At 34.6% G+C, this 25,333-nt stretch overlaps 2 protein-coding genes across 5 annotated transcripts in view; one reads left to right on the top strand and one right to left on the bottom strand.

Annotated features, from left to right (window-relative positions):
- Nucleotides 1-15,669, bottom strand: part of LOC101890662 (Ca(2+)/calmodulin-responsive adenylate cyclase) — a 320,493-nt gene extending 304,824 nt beyond the window's left edge. For both annotated transcript variants that reach the window (XM_059119134.1, XM_059119137.1), the window contains exon 1: nucleotides 15,563-15,669. The gene's annotated coding sequence lies outside the window, so the exon portion shown is untranslated. The remainder of the gene's footprint in view (nucleotides 1-15,562) is intronic.
- An 8,085-nt stretch (nucleotides 15,670-23,754) lies between these two features.
- The window catches only part of LOC101895925 (uncharacterized), a 34,507-nt gene continuing 32,928 nt past the window's right edge, over nucleotides 23,755-25,333 (top strand). For all 3 annotated transcript variants that reach the window (XM_059119143.1, XM_059119142.1, XM_059119141.1), the window contains exon 1: nucleotides 23,755-24,866. In XM_059119143.1, the coding sequence (XP_058975126.1) occupies nucleotides 24,822-24,866 (45 nt within the window). In that variant the 5' untranslated portion in view covers nucleotides 23,755-24,821. The remainder of the gene's footprint in view (nucleotides 24,867-25,333) is intronic.

Consider the following 25,333-nt stretch of genomic DNA (forward strand, 5'->3'; position numbering starts at 1 on the left):
GTTCTTTGTTGCAAATCGAGTTTGTGATTGAATTATTGTTTCTAAATTCAATCACAAACTCGATTTGCAACAAAGAACAGTACACATCCATTGTTATCTCTCATATATAATATAAAAAATAAAATAAATATTTTTATTATTTATTCATTTAAAAAAATCATTAATACCAATGGACTAAGGTATACCAAAATTTGTCATTTTTGTTCCTGAGAAATTAAAATAATAATAATAATAATAATAATAATAATAATAATAATAATAATAATAATAATAATAATAATAATAATAATAATAATAATAATAATAATAATAATAATAACAATAATTATAAATAAATAAATAATAATAATAAAATAATGAAAATAATTCCAAAGAACAAATTACCATCAAAAGGTAATATAAACAAACTACCAGTGGAAAAAATGTAATGGGTTCTTTCTAAAAAAAGACTCGGTGTCGACAAAGGATATAAACATAGATAAAGCTCTCGTATAATAATCGAATCCGATTTATAACAAGTTAAAAACAAGTAAGCAAAGGATATGGTCGTGCGGGGCCGACAGCAGCCAAATATAATCCAATGGCTATCCAATATGCTAGACTTCTTCCCTGTAATTAACTCTCTTCTCATGCAAAATTCCGTGTTGATTGGTTTTCAATTGTGACCTGTAGAGCAACAGCAAAATGAGGAAAATTTTAATTTTTTGGTCCATTTGAACCCCTAAATGTGAATCTTCAAAACAATAGGATTTAATTCTGACCCTAACCTCATGCACAATTTCGTGAGTAACAGGATGTAAACTTAAAAAAAAAAACAAGTAAAAAAACATTAAATTCGACCGGGCCAAACTTTTAATACCCTCCACCTAAGGGGAAAAGGAAACATTTGAGCCCATTATGACCCACATATATTAACTTTAAAAAAATTCATGGGAAAATGTGCCAAAACTCATCAAAATACGGCTATATGGGGCTATACAAAAACGTAGACCTATACATACAGTGTTTCGCCAAAAGAGCTAGAACCCATTATGACCTGAAACTACCAATTTTCAGAGAAATTCATAAAAAAAAATGTGTCAAAAATCATCAAAATACCGAATATTGGGAGGTATCGTTATATGGGGAATATACCAAAACGTGGACCTATACATACAATGTTTCGCCACACGAACTAGGACCCATTATGACCTACAAATACCAATTTTTAGACAAATCAGTGAAAAAATGTGGCATAAATCATCAAAATGCCGAATTTCGGGAGTTACCGTTATATAGGGACTATGCCGGAACGTGGACCGATATATCACATTTTCAATACCAACCATCCTAGACACAATACAAATTGCTCTACTAAATTTTGGCGCTCTACGTCAAATAATGTGGGCTGTATCGTGATATCGTTAAATCGCTTAGAATTTTATGCTGATTATGAATATATATACTTTATGGGGTCTACGACGAATATTTAATATAATATATCCACCTAAGGTGGAGGTTATAAAAATACAATTCAAAAATGTAAACTAAATTGAAGAAATCGCATGCGATAAAAAAAATCTGACAAAAATTTAAAAAACAAAAAAAAAAAAAATCTTAACGTTTTTATTGTCATATTTTTATGACAATAAAGGATAGATATTATCCTTTTATGACAAGAGACCATTCCGAATTGATGAGAATTGTGAAAATCTGTCCAGCGGTTCTTGACTTATAAGCAGAATAACTAAGATCTGTTTCGTTTACATATATATTGTACCTATTTTGCTACATATCCGATAGCTTGGCTATTAGCATCACTGTAATGGTCAGAAGTGACCTTTTAATGTATTTGTGATTTGGCCGGGGTAAAAATATTCGCGGTTTAGTGGACATTTTGGTAGTTTTTAGATGAAAGTTATGGTTTATTTTACCAGCTAAATATTTGCAGATTACCATACAATTTGGTTACTTTCTGCCCTGCCTTGAACTCTAACTCCATGAAAATTTCCGCGTCGATTGCTTCATAATTGTGGCCTATAGAGCATCCTCAAAATCAGGAAAATAGGCTGCTATTCTGACCCAATCCCCATAAATATATTTTGACTACTGCTATGATTATTCAAATTTTTGATCCTCTATGGGGTAGATTTCGAAGGAATGGACATTTTCATACTTCATCGAATGCAGATAAATATATTGGTATGGACAAAATTACTAGAAAATCGAACATTTATATCCAATTTTATGCGAAATCACAAAATCCATATTCACCTCAGGTTTCTTGCTGAGAGAAATATTTAAATTGTTTCGCAAGCTATGACAGACAAAAGTATTGAAAATTGTGATCTTTGGGTGAGGTATCAATAGGGATTCGCACATACATATATCATCTTCACAACAGATCTTGTGCTAACAACAATGTTTGTGTGTGAAACTTGAAGAGAGTTTGGTGCTTATTTCGCTTTTTTGAGCGTTTTGTTTTTCAAAATCTTGAACCCTATGTGGGGGAGGTACCAGAAGAAATGGTCCGATACTACCACTTTATAACAGATAAGGTGTTGATTCAAATATTGAGATGTGCCAAGTCTGAAATGGAATCGCATGTTAATTAAGAGTATTGTGAGCTTCATGGATATTCAAAATGTTGACCCTTTGTGGGGGGCTGGGGGTGGTGTACCAGCAGGAGTGGACCAATATATTCTATCTTCACAACAGATCGTGTTTTAGTAGAAATAATGGGATGTGTGAAATATGAAGAGAACCGGATGCTTATTTCGGATTTTATAATCGGTTTGGTTATTCAAAACTTCGACCCTTTGTAGGGGAGGTACCAGAAGGAATGGTTCGATCTTTGACATATTTATAAGAAATCTTGTGTAGATATAAATATTTAGATGTACCAAGTATAAATGGAATCGGATGTTAATTTCGCTTTTTATGAGCTTCATGGATATTCAACATTTTGAGCCTTTGTGGGGGAGGTACCAGGGGCAGTGGACCGATATATCCCATATTCACATCAAATCTTGTGTTAGTAAAAATAAATGAATGTGTAAAATTTGCAGAGAACAGGATGCTTATTTAATTATCGTTTTGGTTATTCGAAATTTTGACCGGTTGTGGGAGAAGTACCAGAACGAATGATTCGATCTCTACCATCTTTATAACATATCTTGTGTTGATAAAATATTTAGATTTGTCAAGTCTGAATGGAATTGGATGTTAATTTCGCGTTTTATGAGCTTCATGAATATTGGAAATTTTGACCCCTATGTGAGGGAGGTACTAGAAGGTAGTGGACCGATACATTCAATTTTCCCCCCTGTCCTTGAGTTAATAAAAATATTATGATGTGTGTAATTTGAAGAGAATCAGAGACTTACAGTACATATTATAAAAGTTATAATTATTCAAAATTTTTACCCTTTAGTGGGAGGTCGATATTGTCAATTTTCACACCTGACGTAGCACTGATGTAAATATCAGAATTTGCAAAATTGGAGCAAAATCTGATCATCCTTTCTCTTTCTGTGCAGTAACACATTTTCTTTGAAAATGTTGACCTTTTGTTGTGGAGGTACCAGATGGAGGGGACCTATGTTGCCCATCTCCGAACTCGATGTAAGTTTGATAATAATATTACGGGGTACCATGTTTGGACCAAATCGGATACTCCCTTCGAGAGTTATCGAGCGCACCAGCCATACACATAGACAGACGGACATCGCTAGACCGACTCCAAATATCCTGAAACGGATTTGGTCCAAATACCCCCAAAGGGCTAAAACTTTAATTTCAATGAAGCACGTTTTGGTCGTAACAAATGAGATGTATAATTGAGGGTATAATTGAACCGATTTAAAATTAAGCCTGTAATATGCCTTAAATATCTACTGTAGTTGATATATTTTACGTTCTATAGATACCCAATATAGACGTTTATTTTTTATTGGTAGTTCAACTAAATATTCACCGTGGTGTAGGGTATCCAATAATGGGGCGTGCCCAATTTTGATTTTTTCCTTAGTGGTCAGAATCGGAGTTCGTATAACTTTTAAGACTGAGTTGATTATAATCGGTTGAGAAACATAAAAAATAACTCCTATAACCCCTAAGATATAATCGTTATGGATAAAATTAACCACGCCCAAATCTGAAAATAGTCCCCTTAATCCCATTCTCGGACTCGAATAAATTCCCTTTTCAATTGGTAGGAGTGTCTGTTTTTAGTTGGCTTTCTTCTCTCCTCTGACTGTCTGTCTCTTGTTTTTTTTTTTTTTTGGCAACATAACATTTCGACACACAAACTTTTTATGTCTGGCATTCCGTTTTCTGTCCCCCATGCCCCCTGCCCCTCACGTGTTGTATTCGGGTTTCCAAGTAAAAATAACAGATGGTTCTGAACAAACGTCACATTGTTACAATTCGCGTGTTCATACTACCAAAAAACAAAAATATATAACAACAACAATAAAACAGCAGAAAAAAAGAAGATGACAGCAGAGGCACACAACTTTGCTCACAAAACGAAACGAACGAAGGAAGAAATCAAAAAAAAGTTTTTTGTTGCGCTTTTTCTTGTGGACAGACGGACGGACTAGCTTGCAAACCCGCAGATATAAGTACATCCGAAAAATCATATGAGAACATTGGGAATACTATCTACAAATAAAAAATATAAAAAAAAAACAAGAAGGAAGAAAAGCAAATGAAGGGATTAGAAGAAGAACAGAGGAAAAAGGAAATTAACAACAATACAATGTGCCACACGCATGTACAAATGCCAGGGATGGAAAGTTTACTAATAATATAATTATAATTCTTTGTGGTTTTAATAGATAAAGGTCCTCTTAAAGACATTTAAAATACAAGTAAGCAAAGGCTACTGTCGAGCGGGGCCGACCGTTGAATACCCTACAACACTATAATAAACGATACAGGTTATATAGGCGAGATACTCTAAAGAATTCCACAAGATATTGTGACAAATAATAAAAGAAAAGCATCAGGTTTCGTTCTCTAATTTTCGAATAATAGCAACTTAAACTAATTTGCTCATTTCAAATTTATTGGTAGATGTTGCACTTAAATGGTCTTCCTAGATCTGGGACCAATATTTCCCAAAAACCTATAATCTCTCAGAAGTGGCAATAGATTAACATTTATTATTGGTTTTTGACTGAAACGCATCTATACGAGATACAGACATTTGACTATATTCTTCAACGAAATCAGCATTAACGAAATATTCAGAAGTGCGTATTTCCTGTATTTGTAAATTCTCTAAAAAGCCACTGGAATGGACATTTTCGTATTTTGTCTACAAAAGTTGGCAAACTATTTCACACATTGAATATTTTTGGATGGCCATCCAAAACTGCTTGACTTTTGCAATGTCCGGTAACCCCCATAATTACGATAATTACGACCTGCTAACAATTTTCCAGTTATTGGTCCATTTCAACCCCTAAATATATGGCGATCATCCCCAAAAAGAAAAGGCTTCTATTCTGACTCTCATCTTATCCCCATCCAAAATTTCGTAAGGATCGGGCCATAAATGCGATCTGTATATGATATCCTGATATCCTAACTACTTAGTTTTGTTAGCTGTAGAAATATTACCAAATGTTTAATTCAAAATGAAAATATGCCAAAAGTATGACAAAATTGAAAAAATATGAGAAAATGTTAGAAAATCAATATTTTCATCTTTAGAGAGATATTTTTATGCGTTTTTTAGACGTTTTTTCTTTCCTGCCAAGAGGCCATTCTGAATTAATGAGAACTGTCGAAATCAGTGCAGCCGTTCTCGACATATAAGAGATCTTTCAAGCATATCTTCTTTGATAGACATATATATCGCACATATTTTGCTATATATCCGATTTGTTGGATGTTAACATCAATGTAAAGATCAGAAGTAACCTTGTCATGGCTTTGTGATTTCGCCGGGATTTAAAATATTCGCGGTTTAATGAAAAATTTTGAGTTTTTTCAACACAAAAGATATGGTCTATTTTACCCGCTAAATATTATCCGATGACCACCCAAATTGGTAGGCTTCTTCCCTGCCCTAAACTCTAGCTACATGCAAAATTCCGCGTCGATTGGTCTATAATTGCGACCTGTATAGCTACTGGAAAATCCGACATTTTTTCAGTATTTGGTCCATTTCAACCCCTAAACATTTGGTGATCATCTCCAAAAGAAATAGGCTTCTATTCTGACCCTAACTCCACCTTCGTGCAAAATTTCGTAAGGATCGGGCCATAATTGCGACCTGTAGAGTGATTACAAATTAACATGGACAGACGGACTGACGGACATACATAGCTAGATCGACTCAGCTCGGCGAGCTAGGAAGATCCATATATACTTTCCTATATGGGAAATGCCCGTGAAGATAAATTTTAAAATATAAATGCAATGTGTTGGTGCGCAAGGGGTTAATTGAAAAATAGTTTTTTTTTTAATATTAATGATTTTTACCATTTTTTTTGGATAAATCAACGTATTTTTAAATTAATTTGAATTAAATTAATTTAACAGGAAAATGACATAATTTCCCGACGAGGACGAATAACCAGAGTGGTGTTGGCGGTAGGGAAAATGCATGGAAAATGCTGAATTGCACAAAAACTATACTAGCTGCGTCATTGAGGCGGGTCATAAATGAAAGGTCTCGAGGGGTACTTTCTGGCTATATATGCCTTATATTCCCAACTGATTTCAGATAATCGAATTTTTTCGATTTTCTAACCAAAGTGGCGGTTTCGGTAGGGAAAATGCATGGAAAATGCTGAATTGCTTACTTACTTCTTCTGGCACCTTCCCCACAAGAAGTTACAAATTTGAGTAACAATTTTTAAAATTGAAAAAAAATACGATTTTATTTACATATTTCAGGTCATACTATTTTTATCAGTATTAAATTAATTGAAATACATATCTCATATAATGTGAAGGAGTAGTATTGTCCTGGTACGTTGTAATATGCTTATGTCAGATATGAAATGGAAAATGGAAATTCGGAACTTCTTCAATAAAGTCTGAATATATATTTACAAACGGTCATAGGCTGTCGGCAATACCGACTGATACCTTTATTATACCCTCCATAGTATGGAGGGTATATTAAGTTTGTCATTCCGTATTTAACACCTCGAAATATACATTTTTGACCCTTCAAAGTATATATATATTTGATCAGCATAAAATTCTATGTCGATTTAGCAATGTCCGTCAGTCTGTCCGTCTGTGGAAATCACTCTAGCTTCCGAACGAAATGAAGTAGGTTATTAAAATTTTACTCAAAGGACTTTTGGTATTGAAAATGGGCTATGTAGGTCCAAGTCTTCGTATAGCCCCCATATAACGGTACTTCTCGATATGCGGTATTTTAATGATTTTAGCGACAATTTTACCGGAATTGTTTCAAATTTGGTATTTGAAGTTCGTAATGGATACTACATACTAAGACAGAAAATGAGACATGTAGGTCCACGTTTACGTATAGCCTCCATATAACTGTACCTACCGATATTGGGTATTTCGATGATTTTAGCGACATTATTTACCGGAATTATTTCACATTTTGTATTTGAAGTTCGTAATGGATACTACATACTAAGACAGAAACTGAGCCTTGTAGGCCCACGTTTTCGTATAGCCCCCATATAACTGTACCTACCGATATTGGGTATTTTGATGATTTTAGCGACATTATTTACCGGAATTATTTCACATATTGTATTTGAAGTTCGTAATGGATACTATAGCCAAAGCCATTAAATTGTCTGTGCAGGTCCACGTTTTATAACCCTCATGGAACCTCCCTATGTTCGGTATTTTGATGATTTTAGCTACATTATAAGCTGATTTTTTTTCAAGTTTCGCATTTGAATATTGTAATAGCTTGTGAACCGATCTGTATTAAATTTGACAGAGGTATTTTTGAGCTTTTGCTGATGTCCGGTATCAAATATTATTGTTGTGGAGTGCATGTTACACATATGAGGGACTTTAACATTAAAACGTTAAAACATATATATGGGAGCTATAAATATATCTGAACCGATTTTCACCAAAATTTGAAGTACTTGCTTCTGGGCTGAACTCCGTCGGAAGTGCCAAATTTATTACAAAATATTAGCCATTTGGTGCTCAAAAAACCTGATATCGGATAAAAAGCTATATCCAAAACCGAACCGATCTTGATAATATATTAGGCACTTATTTTTATATTCTTTTCTCCGAATTTGATGTGCTTACTCCTAGACTCCTACACTGAATTCGATCGGATGTGCCAAAATTCAGGTCATTTGGAATGATATTGACCATTTTGTGCACAATTAACTCTAAATTAGTTGAAGATATATATGGGAGCTATATCCAAATTTTAATCGATTCGCACCAATTTCAATAGGGTTCGTTCTTTGGCAAAACAAATATTGTTTGGAAATTTCCATCACAATCGGATAATAAACGCGACCTGCATTTTGTTCACAAAAATAAATGGACAGACAGACGGACATATTCATACATCGAATCAGAAAGTAATTCTATGAAGATCTTCAAGAGTTTCCTTTTCCATTTTACGAACAAATGCACAAAGACATAGTTCCTTTTGATGATCTACATGAAATTACATTCTCAGTCAGATATATGCGTGGCATCCGTGAGTCTGTCTGTCCGTCTGTTCATGGATTTTTCTAAGCAAGGTGCAGGTCGCATATACTCACATTGTCCGATTAAGATGAAATTTTTGAAGCTGGTAACAACCGGTCTAAATATAGATATACCTCTCAATTCATACAAGACATCAGACAAGGTTATATATAGGTTTAGGCTCAGGTTTAGATTTCAAGATTGTTGTCCACCAGATCTGTGATATCTGACCAAATGGAAATGTTTTGACATTTTTAAGAAAGTTTATGAAATGTTGTAAAAACCGGTTCACATATAGCTAATACCGAATTGATGTTTAAGTCTCCCAAATCCGTAATATACCCCATATAAGTGTTTCATTCGGTACAATATAGCAGATAGGGGCTGAAATACCCCCATGAATTATTGTCGACATTTGTTTATAGTTAGATATAGCGTTGAAGCAAGTATGTCAAATTTTGATGAAAATCGGCTCTTGTCGTACAAAATATCATATACGTCATAGAAAAAAATTTGCAAAATTTTGTCGAGTTCCCTTCAAAATTCAGAGAATATCGGCTCGAGACCAGGGCCATCCCCCTACGTATTTCCCTGCATAGTTGTATAGAGTAGTTTAATGTCGGCACCGTCAGACTTTGATCCTTTCCTTACTGTTTACTTGTTGTTATTTTAATCTCCAAAAGAAATAGGCTTCTATTCTGACCCTAACTCCACCTTCGTGCAAAATTTCGTAAGGATCGGGCCATAATTGCGACCTGTAGAGTGATTACAAATTAACATGGACAGACGGACTGACGGACATACATAGCTAGATCGACTCAGCTCGGCGAGCTAGGAAGATCCATATATACTTTCCTATATGGGAAATGCCCGTGAAGATAAATTTTAAAATATAAATGCAATGTGTTGGTGCGCAAGGGGTTAATTGAAAAATAGTTTTTTTTTAATATTAATGATTTTTACCATTTTTTTTGGATAAATCAACGTATTTTTAAATTAATTTGAATTAAATTAATTTAACAGGAAAATGACATAATTTCCCGACGAGGACGAATAACCAGAGTGGTGTTGGCGGTAGGGAAAATGCATGGAAAATGCTGAATTGCACAAAAACTATACTAGCTGCGTCATTGAGGCGGGTCATAAATGAAAGGTCTCGAGGGGTACTTTCTGGCTATATATGCCTTATATTCCCAACTGATTTCAGATAATCGAATTTTTTCGATTTTCTAACCAAAGTGGCGGTTTCGGTAGGGAAAATGCATGGAAAATGCTGAATTGCTTACTTACTTCTTCTGGCACCTTCCCCACAAGAAGTTACAAATTTGAGTAACAATTTTTAAAATTGAAAAAAATACGATTTTATTTACATATTTCAGGTCATACTATTTTTATCAGTATTAAATTAATTGAAATACATATCTCATATAATGTGAAGGAGTAGTATTGTCCTGGTACGTTGTAATATGCTTATGTCAGATATGAAATGGAAAATGGAAATTCGGAACTTCTTCAATAAAGTCTGAATATATATTTACAAACGGTCATAGGCTGTCGGCAATACCGACTGATACCTTTATTATACCCTCCATAGTATGGAGGGTATATTAAGTTTGTCATTCCGTATTTAACACCTCGAAATATACATTTTTGACCCTTCAAAGTATATATATATTTGATCAGCATAAAATTCTATGTCGATTTAGCAATGTCCGTCAGTCTGTCCGTCTGTGGAAATCACTCTAGCTTCCGAACGAAATGAAGTAGGTTATTAAAATTTTACTCAAAGGACTTTTGGTATTGAAAATGGGCTATGTAGGTCCAAGTCTTCGTATAGCCCCCATATAACGGTACTTCTCGATATGCGGTATTTTAATGATTTTAGCGACAATTTTACCGGAATTGTTTCAAATTTGGTATTTGAAGTTCGTAATGGATACTACATACTAAGACAGAAAATGAGACATGTAGGTCCACGTTTACGTATAGCCTCCATATAACTGTACCTACCGATATTGGGTATTTCGATGATTTTAGCGACATTATTTACCGGAATTATTTCACATTTTGTATTTGAAGTTCGTAATGGATACTACATACTAAGACAGAAACTGAGCCTTGTAGGCCCACGTTTTCGTATAGCCCCCATATAACTGTACCTACCGATATTGGGTATTTTGATGATTTTAGCGACATTATTTACCGGAATTATTTCACATATTGTATTTGAAGTTCGTAATGGATACTATAGCCAAAGCCATTAAATTGTCTGTGCAGGTCCACGTTTTATAACCCTCATGGAACCTCCCTATGTTCGGTATTTTGATGATTTTAGCTACATTATAAGCTGATTTTTTTTCAAGTTTCGCATTTGAATATTGTAATAGCTTGTGAACCGATCTGTATTAAATTTGACAGAGGTATTTTTGAGCTTTTGCTGATGTCCGGTATCAAATATTATTGTTGTGGAGTGCATGTTACACATATGAGGGACTTTAACATTAAAACGTTAAAACATATATATGGGAGCTATAAATATATCTGAACCGATTTTCACCAAAATTTGAAGTACTTGCTTCTGGGCTGAACTCCGTCGGAAGTGCCAAATTTATTACAAAATATTAGCCATTTGGTGCTCAAAAAACCTGATATCGGATAAAAAGCTATATCCAAAACCGAACCGATCTTGATAATATATTAGGCACTTATTTTTATATTCTTTTCTCCGAATTTGATGTGCTTACTCCTAGACTCCTACACTGAATTCGATCGGATGTGCCAAAATTCAGGTCATTTGGAATGATATTGACCATTTTGTGCACAATTAACTCTAAATTAGTTGAAGATATATGGGAGCTATATCCAAATTTTAATCGATTCGCACCAATTTCAATAGGGTTCGTTCTTTGGCAAAACAAATATTGTTTGGAAATTTCCATCACAATCGGATAATAAACGCGACCTGCATTTTGTTCACAAAAATAAATGGACAGACAGACGGACATATTCATACATCGAATCAGAAAGTAATTCTATGAAGATCTTCAAGAGTTTCCTTTTCCATTTTACGAACAAATGCACAAAGACATAGTTCCTTTTGATGATCTACATGAAATTACATTCTCAGTCAGATATATGCGTGGCATCCGTGAGTCTGTCTGTCCGTCTGTTCATGGATTTTTCTAAGCAAGGTGCAGGTCGCATATACTCACATTGTCCGATTAAGATGAAATTTTTGAAGCTGGTAACAACCGGTCTAAATATAGATATACCTCTCAATTCATACAAGACATCAGACAAGGTTATATATAGGTTTAGGCTCAGGTTTAGATTTCAAGATTGTTGTCCACCAGATCTGTGATATCTGACCAAATGGAAATGTTTTGACATTTTTAAGAAAGTTTATGAAATGTTGTAAAAACCGGTTCACATATAGCTAATACCGAATTGATGTTTAAGTCTCCCAAATCCGTAATATACCCCATATAAGTGTTTCATTCGGTACAATATAGCAGATAGGGGCTGAAATACCCCCATGAATTATTGTCGACATTTGTTTATATTTAGATATAGCGTTGAAGCAAGTATGTCAAATTTTGATGAAAATCGGCTCTTGTCGTACAAAATATCATATACGTCATAGAAAAAAATTTGCAAAATTTTGTCGAGTTCCCTTCAAAATTCAGAGAATATCGGCTCGAGACCAGGGCCATCCCCCTACGTATTTCCCTGCATAGTTGTATAGAGTAGTTTAATGTCGGCACCGTCAGACTTTGATCCTTTCCTTACTGTTTACTTGTTGTTATTTTAATCCGTTACGCAAAACTTTTGGCAAATGGCGCCCAATAAAAAATGCCTTATTTATACTTCCAAAACCCATTTTTTTACCCTTCCTCATACTATGGAGGATATATAAACTTTGTCATTCTCTTTGTAACTCCTCCAAATATTCATGTCAGAAACAACAATTCTAAGTCGATTTAGCGATGTTCGTCAGTCTGTCTGATTTTAATGATATTGGCGACATTATTCAACGGAATTGATTTAAATTTTGTATTTTAAAATCCTAATGCGTACTACAGCCTTTGACAAAAAAATGCGTATGCAGGTCCTCGGCTTTCATTTAAATGGAAATTTTCGACATTTTTTAAATGTTTTTCAATTTATTTCCAAATGGTTGAGGATATTAAAAAATTCGACCCCGTCGAACTTTTTACATGTAATGTACCTAAAGTAAGTACCAAGTAATGTACCTAAACTAGTCAGAGAATTAAAGATTTTGGCGAGGAGCTCGGGCCCAAAGTCATATCAATGTGTATTTCCCTTCAGAGAGCTCTAAGGCATTATGTAGTAGATCATGTCCTACTTTTGTTTTTCCTTGTTGCTCATTATACCCTACACCACATAGTGGTAAGGGTATTATGTCTTTGTGCATTTGTTTGTAACATGGAGAAGGAAACGAGATAGACCCATAGTTCCTTTTGATGATCTGCATAGAATCACTTTCTGAGTTGATTTATGCATGTCAGTCCGTCTGTCCGTCCGTCCGTCCGTCCGTCTGTCCATGTATTCTTATGAACAAAATGCAGGTCGCATTTATTATCCGATTGAGATGAAATTTTCCAAACAACATTTGTTTGGCCCAAGGACAAACCCTATTGAAATTGGAGATAATCGGTAAAAATTTAGATATAGCTCCCATATATATCTTCGTCCGATTTGCCTTTTATTGTGCACCAAACGTGTAATATCAGCCCGAATAGTATGGAATTTTGCATATTCATATTCAACCAAATTGTTCATCCGATTTGTTAATTTTGTCCTCCGCAGCCGTAATATGCACTCTGTAACAACAATATTTGGGGAAATATATCAAATACAGCTCAGAAATACCTTTGCTAATTTTTATCGAGATAGGTTCAGATTTGGATATAGCTCCCATATATAACTTCGTCCGATTTACCTTTTATTGTGAACCAAACGTCTAATATTTTCCCAAATGGGATACAATTTGGAACTTACGACCGAATTGAGTCCAGAAGCTAGTATGTCAAATTTGGTGAAGATCGGTTAAGATATAGCTATAGCTCCCATATATATTGTTCATCCGATTTCTAGTATTTGTTACCCACAGCCGTAATATGCACTCCGTAACAACGATATTTCAGGAAATATGTTATATACAGCTCAGAAATCTATCTGCAAAATTTTTTCGAGATCAGTTCAGATTTGGATATAGCTCCCATATATATCTTTACCTGATTTTAAATTAATTTTGCACCAAATGGTCAATACAAGTCCGAATTTAAAAGATACAAATGTTTCGGCATATTTAGTCCTTTGAACATTAAATTATAATCATAGCGTGTATGATTGAATTCTCCCATAAAAACTTTTAATTGTTACGTGGAGCTCTACTAAATTAGCAAAGTGGTGTAGGGTATCATAAAGTCGGCCCCGCCCGACTTTAGGACTTTCTATTTATTGTTTCTAAAATTAAGGTCAAATGGCGCCCAACAAAAAAAATCTTCTTTTTAAGTTTTCAATGCATATTCCAAATTCCCATCTCTGCCATAGCCACAAAGTAGGATTTGCAAAAGACTTCGTCCGAAAAAAAAACCAAAAACTTCACACAACCAAGTACATAGCAGAAAGGAATTGAAAAGAAAAAAGCTGACGCAAAGCATGTCTTTTGCGTTTTTCACTAATTTCGTCTGCTAACTTTGGTTTGGACTGGGGATTCCATAGAAAATTCCCAGCACTAATTTAGTTAAAGAGTTTCGAGAGGCCTCAAAAGAAGAGTCACGTTTTTTTGGGATGGTTTTGTATTCTTTTTATATAACCCCAAAATGCTAGGAGAATTATTCGGGGGAAGTAGGTGGTCCGCAACGATTATCTAATAGAATTTTTGGAAATTTGTTTTTCTTTGAGAATTTTTTTTAATTTACAATGTTTTAATATTTTTTTGACCATACAATTTGACTTCTTCTGGTTGAAGTACCCATTTAATTTGTATGTGACAACATGACCTGTCCTGTTCTTTATATGTGAACATATCCGCTACCCGACCAGTGCAAAGGCAAGCCCTTGAATTTGTTTTTTTTTTTATTGACAACATTTATTTCCATTTTGTTATTCTCTTATTGTAATTGTTGTTGCTTTTGAATTTTCCGTTCTTTTTCCAGCATTGTTTTCTTTTTTTTTTTTGTATTTGTTGTTGGTTACGCAAATATTGATTTTAAGCCATTGAATTTTTAAACAAAAACAAGAATTACAAACAAACACAGTGATGTAGTTGTTGCTGTTGTTTTATTTCACTATCATTTGTTCTTCATCTTCTTCACGGTTCTTTGTCATTCGTTGTTGTTGTCTTCGTTTTCCTCAATTTCTTCCTCATCAACAGCTATGGTGTTTTCCATTGCACTTCTTTTTGGGCACTTCTATCTTCTACACTATTTTAGCTTGTTGTTGTTGTTGTCGTCATGTTGTCAGCCACTTTTGTTGTTGCTGTTGTTGTGGGTAATGGTAGGTAATTTATTTCACATTTTCCACAAATTGTTGCACTCACACCAGCAAAACTTTACAAATCCAGACAAACATGGCTGGTGCAGCAACTCCACTCGAATTTCAATACCAAAAGCCAAAACACATAGACACACACATCTAAAAAAACATTCTCTTTCTTAATATTCAATTTTATAATTTTTCAATTTTAATTCTGGTTATACAAAATCATTGGCCATTCAATTAACTTGGCTTAAATACATTTGTATGTCAACACACATTTACCCAACGCACATAGACCCAATTAAAATTATCTCCAAAAGAAACAAATTTTTCTCATATCTAGATTTTCCGAAAATTTGTTTTCTTTCTAATAAAAAAAACTGTAGATTTTTCTTCTCATTACCATTTGTAATCACTTTTTTGTTGTTTTTTGTAATTTTTTTTTGTTATTTGTTTATTATTTCGCCGTTTGTATTTTTATTTCAATACCGTTCGCTTTGAATACTCATCGAAGACTGGAAAATAAACGGTTCAAACTTTATGTCTAATAAGATAGCTCCATTCTCTCGCTCTCAGTTGCCATCACTGTCTCTCTCTGGGTCTCTTTTGCCTGTACTAATGTATCTCATAGTACGTGCTATTAATTTGTTAAATACATATACCATTTGTAAGGCGAGAACAGTGAGAGAGTATCTGTGTGTGGTTTTAGTTTGTGAGTGTATTAGTGGTCATGCCCATTATGCCTGAGAACAGCAACAACAGTAACAGCACCAGCAACAGTGCATTTTGTGGTAGAGAGTATCTCAATTATTTATGCTCGTCACTCTCATATTTGGGAAAAAAAACGTTTTTGTTTACATTTTCTCTCCCCAAGAATCACCCAAATCAAACGGCCAATAATGTAAAGGGGGATCATCATTCCCATATGCTTAGAAGGCGAAGCTGTTGAAGGTTACGGACGAGCAAAAAATAACAAGTTAAAAAGCAGTAAGTTCGGCCTGACCGAACTTTGAATACCCTCCACCATTTGGAACGAATTTGGAAATTTTCAAAAAATAAAATCCTTAAAAAATTCTGTTAAAATTTTAAAAACACCGAATACAGTCGTTATATTGGGGTCTATACGACGTGGACTTACATAGGCATTGTTTGCCATTAGCCATTGCCATATTCAAATTCAAAACTTGAAATAAACGGTGAATAATGTAGCTAAAATCATCAAAATATCGTATATAGGGAGTTACCGTTATATCGGAGCTGTGCGAAGACCTGGACCTGCATAGGCATATGGTGTAGTATTCATTACGAACTTCAAATACCAAATTTAAAACAATTCCGGTGAATAATGTCGCTAAAATCATCACAATACCGAATATCGGGAGGTACCATTATATGGGGGCTATATGAAAACGTGGACCTACATGGCCCATTTACGAACTTAACCTGCCTACTGGAAAAATAAACACGTGTGCAAAATGTTAGCCTTCTATCTCAATTCGTTCGATAGATAGCGTGATTACAACAGACAGACAGACGGACAGACAGACATACTGACGGAAATGGCTAAATCGACGGAATGACAAAGTTAATATACCCTCCATAGTATGGTCTAGGGTATAAAATTGGAAACTGTATGAGACGAATAAAATATTGAAAGGTAAGGTAAACAAGTTACAGAGTATCAGTAGGTTTTGCCGACAGATTGATACCCTCAGCCTTTATCCGTTTATTAAAATATATTTCGACATATTTTATTGTTATTCTAAATTTTTATTCTCTTTAGGAGAGCTACAAATGGAGTAGAAAAATATTGTCCATTTCGCTTATGACCTTAGTCTGATTGAAGATGGCTGGTTTGGAACTACAAATATAAAATTTGAAACAATTCCGGTGAATAATGTCGCTAAATCATCAAAATCCGAATATCGGGAGGTACCGTTATATGGGGGTTATACGAAGACGTAGACCTGCACAGACAATTTTCTGTCATAGGCTGTAGTATCCATTACGAACTTCAAATACCAATTTTGAGACAATTCCGGTGAATAATGTCGCTAAAATCATTAAAATACCGAATATCGGGAGGTACTGTTACATAAGGGATATACGAAGACGTGAACCTACATGGCCCATTTCCGAAATTTACCTGCCTACTGGAAAAATAATAATGTGTGCAAAATTTTAACCTTCTATCTCAATTCGTTCGAAAGATAGTGTGATTACAACAGACGGACATCGCTAAATCGACTTAGAATCTTACGCTGATCAAGAATATATATACTTTGTTGGGTCTGACATGAGTATTTTGAGAAGTTGGAATGACAAAGTTAATATACCCTCCAGTATGGTGGAGGGTATAAAAATATGTTTTCTGCACAGATGAGAAACGATGATCCGATTTTGATCCAATTTTGCAAATCTTAATATTTGCGTCAGTGCTAGGTCAGGTGAAAAATGGATAATATCGGTCCACTCAATCAAGTGCTTCCCCACAAAGGGTACAAATTTTGAATAATTATAACTATTACAAAATGTGATGTAAAAATCCGATAGTCTTCAAAATTTCCCACATCGCAACATTTTTATGAACCCAAGATCTGGTGTTAAAATGGAATATATCGGTTCACTCCATCTAGTACCTCCCCCACAAAAGGTCGAAATTTTGAATATCGATTAAGCTCATAAAACGAGAAATTAACATGCGATTCCAATAGACTTGGCACTTCTGAATATTTCTATCAACACAGGATCTGTAATAAAAACGGTTGAAATCGTACCATTCCTTCTGGTACCTCCCTCACAAAAGGTCAAAGTTTTGAATAAATAAAACGTTTATAAAATTCGAAATAAACATCAGGTTCTCTTTATATTTCACACATACCATTATTTCTACTAACTAACACTGCAAAAGAGCTGTTGTGAACAATTAAAGATCTTTTGTGATCGGTCCACTCCTTCTGGTACCTCCACTACAAGGGCTCAAAAAACGCGAAATTAACATTCGATTCCATTCCAGACTTGGAACATCTCAATATTTCCATAAACACAAGATCTGTTGAAAAGATGGTACAGATCGGAATATTTTCTTCCCACATAGGGTTCAAGTTTTTAGCAACACAAAACGCTCGAAGAATGCGTAATAAGCATTTAACTTTCTTCAAACTTCACATATACAAACATTTTTGCTAACACAAGATCTGTTGTTAAGATAAAATATATCTGTACTCAGTTATTACTCAGAATTTGATTCTATGCAGACCATCAAAAAGAACTATGGGTCTAACTCGCTTCCTTCTCTATATTACAAACTAATGCACAGAGACATAATACCCTACCCTACAATGCGGTGTAGTATATACCAATAAATAAAATAATGATATCACTTTTTATTATAATTCTCCATTAAATAGTATGCATTGGATTTGTGTATTCCAGAGATAGGCAACAATTTTGTCATGGAGAGAATAATGTGTTCCCACTGCGCTCTCGTACGGCAACTCTCAATTACTTTTCAAGTATAGTTGTTTTAGTACAAAGAAATTGTACAGGTGGTTGTTGTCCATGCTATTCCCAATGCAAGCATTAAATTTGTATAGCATTAATGAAATGGAAATCTGTGCTGTATGGAGCACACCATGACTCTCGAAGGGAATGTCTGATATGGTCCAAAGTTGGCCCATCGTAAAATATATTTGTATCAAACTTAAATTGTGTCCGCAGACGCACAATATCGATCCACTTCCTCGTCACGTTCGGATATGTACGAGGGCTCAAAAAATTGTCATGCTCCCTCGTACATATCCGAACTTAGATAGTTATGGTAATTAAGATCGTTTAAGAATATTTTTTTAAGGACTACCTGGTCAAGAAGTTTGGACTTTTAAATTAATTGTTAAGAATTCCGGACTGTGTCTTTTTAAGAAAATAATTCTTACAATATTTTTCTGCACAAAATCGTACACTTTTTAGGAAATGAATGGTGGTCAAAATACCAAAAACGTGGATTTCTTGTCGATATGCAGAATAAAATAAAATCGTGAATTTTTTTAAATGTTTTTTAAGACTTCCTGATTATATAGGAATTGTGGTTTTTAAGTAATTCTCAAAAACTCGCCAATTTAGAAAAAAAAAACATTTTATGTGTTTTTACATTATGTTTTTTTTTTTTTTTTTTTCAAAAAATTGTAACCTATATGGAAATTGTGGACGTTGGAATATTTTAACAAGTGTGAAACCTGCAAAGCTATCAAACATCCTAATATCGCCCTCAGGACCCTCATGGGAAAGACTTCAGAAACCTGTAGATTCTTTCAAAAACTCTATATAGACTTTCTTGGTTTATATCCAAGATCCAAATCAGGGCACATTGGCATTTTTATTGTGCTTGATCATTGCTAGAAATTTTCTATTTTGAAAATCTTTTCCATAACTTAGGAGTATGCAATTTGTTAATTTAAAAAAAAATTCTTACAAGGTCTTCCTGACAGTAAACGTATTTTTTTTAACAAAATTGTCAAAAACTTCTGTGCCAAAAAGAATGGGTTAAAAAATAGCAAAGAAATTGATTTTCGAGGAATATTTTTAAGAAGCATTTTTGGAACAAATCCATTAGTTCATAAAACAAGTAAAAAAGCTGTAAGTTCGGCTGGGACGAACTTTGAATACCCTTCATCATTTGGAACGAATTTGGCAATGTTCAAAAAAATAAAATCCTTTAAAAATTCTGTTCGGATTTTATAAACTTTTCGGTTATTCAAAACATTGGCGTGTTGTGTGAGAGGTACCAGACGGAACGGTCCGACCTCTACCGTTCTTTTAACAGATCCTGTGTTGATAGAAATATTCATATGTACCAAGTCTAAATGGAATCTGATGTTAATTTCGCGTTTTATGAGCTTAATGGATATTCAAAATTTCGACCTTTTGTGGCGGAGGTACCAGAAGGAGTGGACCGATATATTCCATCTTAACACCAGATCTTGGGTTTATAAAAATATTTGGATGTGTGAAAATTTAAGACAATCGAATTATTACATCACATTTTATAAGACTTATAATTATTCAAATTTTGACCATTTGTGGGGGAGTTACTTGAAGGAGTGTTCCGATATTGTCCATTTTCACACCTGACCTAGCACTGACGAAAATATTAGGTGTTGCAAAGTAGGAGCAAAATCGGATTATCCTTTCTCTTTCTGTGCAAAAAATATATATATTTTTGAACATTTCGACCATTTATGGGGGAGGTACCAGAAGGAGTGGACAGATATATTCCATCTTAAAAACAGACCTTGGGTTAATATAAATATTGGGATGTGTGAAATTTCAAGACAATCGGGAGTTGCAATTATTCAAAATTTTGATCATTTGTGGGGGAGGTACTTGATGGAGTAGACCGATATTGTCCACTTCCACGCCTGACCTAGAACTGACGCAAATATTAGGATTTGCAAAATCCTATTATCCGTTCTCTTTCTGTGTAGAAAATATATTTATTGAAAATTTAGACCTTTTGTCAGTGAGGTACCGGAAGGAGTGGGTCGATCCTGCCCATCTGCGAACTCGATCTAAGTTTGATAAAAATATTACCATGTACCCAGTTTGGACCAAATCGGATACTCCCTTCGAGAGTTATCGTGCGCACCAGCCAGCCAGCCAGCCAGACAGACGGACATCGCTAGATCGACTCCAAATGTTCTGAAACGGATTTGGTCCAAAGAGACCTAGGATCTAAAACCGTTATTTCGACTAGGCACGTTTTGATCGTATCAAATGATATATACCCTCCGTAGCCATATAGCTGAGGGTATATAAATTCGGTGAATAATGTAGCTAAAATCATCGAAATACCGAATATCGGGAGGTGCCGTTAACGGGAGATGAACAGACAATTTTCTGCCTTAGGCTGTAGTATCCATTACCAACATCAAAAATCAAATTTGAAACAATTCCGGTGAATAATGGTCCACAAGTAAATGGTACCTTCGGATATTCGTTATTTTGTCTAAAGCGACATTTTATAACAGATTGGTCTAAAATTTAGTAGTTGTAGTTCGTACCATGGTAGGCTTAATTCAAGGTAGGCTATTTTAACGAAAGTTGCAGAAAGGGTAAATTTTGTCCATATATGCGTAGCAATAAGCATATTGATTCTAACTCAATTTGAATTTCTCCTGAAAAAATAAAAATTAATTTATTGATAACAGGTTCCCATCTCTGATTTTCGTATATACAATGGAGTTATGAATATACATTTTGACAATGAGGTGTGTTTCGAAAAAAAAATGTAAACATAAGGTACAAGCAGCGTGACCGTTGTGCCACTAAAGTATCAATTTTGCCACCTTTTTTGGGCTTTGATACCTTTGTGCCACTTTTTTATTTTGATCCTAAATGAGCCACTTTTTTGAATTTTTGTGCCACTTTTTTATACATTGTGCCACCTTTTTTTAAACTACGTATATTTTAATCTAAATGCTGTATTTAAAACAATAAAATGAAATGAAACAATGAAAAGCGTCGTACGCTGCCATTTCCAATTTGCGATAGCAAATTTCAGAGCGAACGCTCTTATATTAGGTGTTTGTAAGTGGTTTTCGCATTCTCAAAGTTGTCAACATTGTTCTTTTCTTTCAATTTTTAATTACTTTACTACAGCCTATGACAGAAAATTGTCTGTGCAGGTCCACGTCTTCGTATAGCCCCCATATAACGGTACCCCCTGATATTCGGTATTTTGGTGATTCTAGCGACATTATTTACCGGAATTGTTTCAATTTTCGCATTTGAAGTTCGTAATGGATATTACAGCCTGTGACAGAAAATTGTTCGTTCAGGTCCACGTCTTCGTATAGCCCACATATTACGGTACCCCGATATTCAGTATTTTTTTGATTTTAGATGCAATTTTACCGGAATTATTTCAAATTTTGTATTTGAAGTTCGTAATGGATACTACATCCTGTGCCAGAAAATTGTCTGTGCAGGCTTATGACAAAAGTTGCGTATGCAGATCCACGTCGTCGTAAAGACCCTAATATCCGGCTACATTTGGTATTTTTAAGATTTTCACAGAATTTTTAATGGATTTTAGTTTTTTGAAAATTGCCAAATTTGTACCATATGGTGGAGGGTATTCAAAGTTCGGCCCGGCCGAACTTACAGCTTTTTTACTTGTTATACCCTACACCACAAGGTGGTCACAAGGAAACGTGATAGACCCATAGTCCCTTTTGATGATCTGCATAGAATCACATTCTGATTCGATTTGTGCATGTCCGTCCGTCCGTCTGTCTGTTCATGTATTTTTGTAAACAAAGTGCAGTTCGCATTTATTGCCCTATCCAGATGAAATTTTGTACAAATCATTTGTTTGGCCCAAGGACGAAGTTCAGGTTTGGATATAGCTCCCATATATAACTTCGTCCGATTTACCTCTGATTGTTCACCAAACGTCTAATATTTGCCCAAATTGGATAAAATTTGGCACTTACGACCGAATTGAGTCTAGAAGCTAGTATGTCAAATTTGGTGTAGATCGGTTCATATATAGCTATAGCTCCCATATATATATATTTGTCATATTTGTTACCCACAACCGTAATATGCACTCCGTAACAACCATATTCAGGGAAATATATCAAATACAGCTCAGAAATAACTTTTGCCAAATTTTATCGAGATCGGTTCCGATTTGGATATAGCTGCCATATATATCTTTATCCGATTTCAAACTAATTGTGCACCAAATGGGCAATACAAGTCCGAATTTAAAAGATACAAATGCTTCGGCATATTTAGTCCTTTGAACTTTAAATTATAATTATAATCATAGCGTGTATGATTTAGTTCTCCCATAAAAACTTTTAATTGTTATGCGGAGCTCTACTAAATTAGCAAAGTGGTGTAGGGTATCATAAAGTCGGCCCCGTCCGACTTCAAGGCTTTATTTACTGGTTAAATATGCAATATGTACATACATATATTATTACTATATAGTATTACATATAGATGAATTTGTTGTTTTGTTCTAAACTGTTATTTTTTAAATAAAATGTGAAATAAATTGTGCCACTTTCTGTGCCACCATTTAAAATGATATGTGCCACTTTTTTCAAGAAATGATACTTTTTGTGACACTTTTTGAAAATTTCCAGCGGTCACACTGGGTACAAGGTTACATATCTCAAAATTTTCAATTTGAAAATAACGGATATTTCTCTGATCTCTGTACAGTATACCTTTGTATCTCTAAGATTCGTGTACTGTACAAATTAAATCTTTGTTTATATACATGGTTGTATTCGAGAGATACAAACCGCGAACAATGAAACAAAACAAAATAAAATTGTAGATAAACGAAACCAAAGATAAATGTCTTTCGATAAGAAAATAAACAATAGCCGCCACCTGACATCTGAGTGGCACATGAAAACGTCAAATAAAACAAAAAAGCAAGAAGAAAACAAAACAAAGAGCATGTTTTGTCTATGGTCACGAGAGAGTTAGGTAGACAGAGAGCAAACATGGTCTCTCCCCCCATTAAAATATAAACAGACAGTAAACGACGAAGAGCCCCAACGGCATGCAAACACAGGCAATGAAAACAGTCTGTTAAGAGCTGAATTTGCGAATGGGGGTTGCTTTCGTTTCTGTTTTGCGCGATAACTTGGCGAGTTTAGACAGCGACTAAACGGCGATAAGGAAAATTCTATAACAGACCCCCAAACACATTGAGTGCAACGGTAACGGTAAACGAACGAATGACACAAGACAATGGTGTTAACACTCTTTGACGTTGATATCTGAGGAAAAAGTAACTGTAAATAAAGCCCCCCTTCTCCCGACCCCATTAGCTCAGTTCACCCCCCAAAAATTTGTAGAAAAGAGATACAACAATAACCTTAGGTTGTATTCAACGAACCTAATGGGGGAAAATGTCAGATTTCCAACCGACAGCTAGGGTGGGGACAACTGGGGAGTAAACGACGAAGATAAATAATAACAGCAACAAACGTACACACACATATCTGCTTGGAGAAAATCCAGAGCATGAATTTGCGGAGACGGGCAAAAGAGAGGAAAATAAATCGAATATAACTGCTGCAAGTTACATTTATCAGCGACATCGGCGGCAGCAGCAGCAGCAAAGTTGGAAAATTTCTTCCGCTGTAGAGACAGGCACACAAACACGCAGATATTACAAACTACCAACCAACCAACCGAGTCGAGTGACCGACCGTCCAAACGAAGTAGAGAAAATATAACGCATGGATGTGCAGTATAAACGAACGAAATCCACGGATAAATGAACGGGAAACAAAAAAAAGAAGTGAATTTTTCATGAAAAACGCATTAAAAGGCAAACAAATTTGTTATGAAATTTTCTAAGAATTTTGCAAAAGAAATTGGGGAAGAAGAAAAAGAAGTTCATTTAAAAAAGGAGATAAATCAATAAAAGTGTTTTCTTCCAACATAGAAAAGTTTAAATGGAAATTTAGAAATTTGTTGAAAACGAAGTGAAAAAATGTGTTGTTATTGTTGTTGATATTAAAAAAGTGAAATTTGTTTCTTTACAAATCACCGAAAAAAAATTTTTATTCTCTCTGAAGCAGTAGTTTTTTTTAACAAACCCAATTACCAAAATCCTCATAGTCACCATCATGTCAACGGAAAGCAATAATGCCCCAGTGGATCCACGAGTTCAAGTAAGTCTTTTTTTCTTTTTCGCTTGGATGTTGAATTTTCACATTTCGGAATTTATGAATAAGTTATGAGAAAATCACCGTACCTATACGAAATCTGTGCCAATCCCACACACATTTACCACAAACTTATTTTGTGGAAAATCATTGTCAAATGTTTTTTTTTTTTTTTTTTTTTTTTTTTTTGGAATATATAAGTATGTTGTATACAAAAATGTGCAAAATGTGTTCTTCGTTAAATATTAGGGTGTATCGCATAAAAAAATTGGTAGATTTGAGGGCGTTCAAAAAAAAAAAAAAAAAAAAAACAATGTAAAAAGTAGCAGTCGGTTTCGCCGACACATATATACCCTCAGTTAACGTTCTATTATTTATATATATTCGGTCCTCTGTTGCGATTATTCAAATTGCTGTCTCTCTACGGGGTAGGTTCCAAAGTAATGGGCCAATATTGTCGATTTCGTATCGGA

This window comes from Musca domestica, unplaced genomic scaffold (assembly GCF_030504385.1).
Source record: "Musca domestica strain aabys unplaced genomic scaffold, Musca_domestica.polishedcontigs.V.1.1 14, whole genome shotgun sequence".
NCBI classification, from domain to species: Eukaryota; Metazoa; Arthropoda; class Insecta; order Diptera; family Muscidae; genus Musca; species Musca domestica.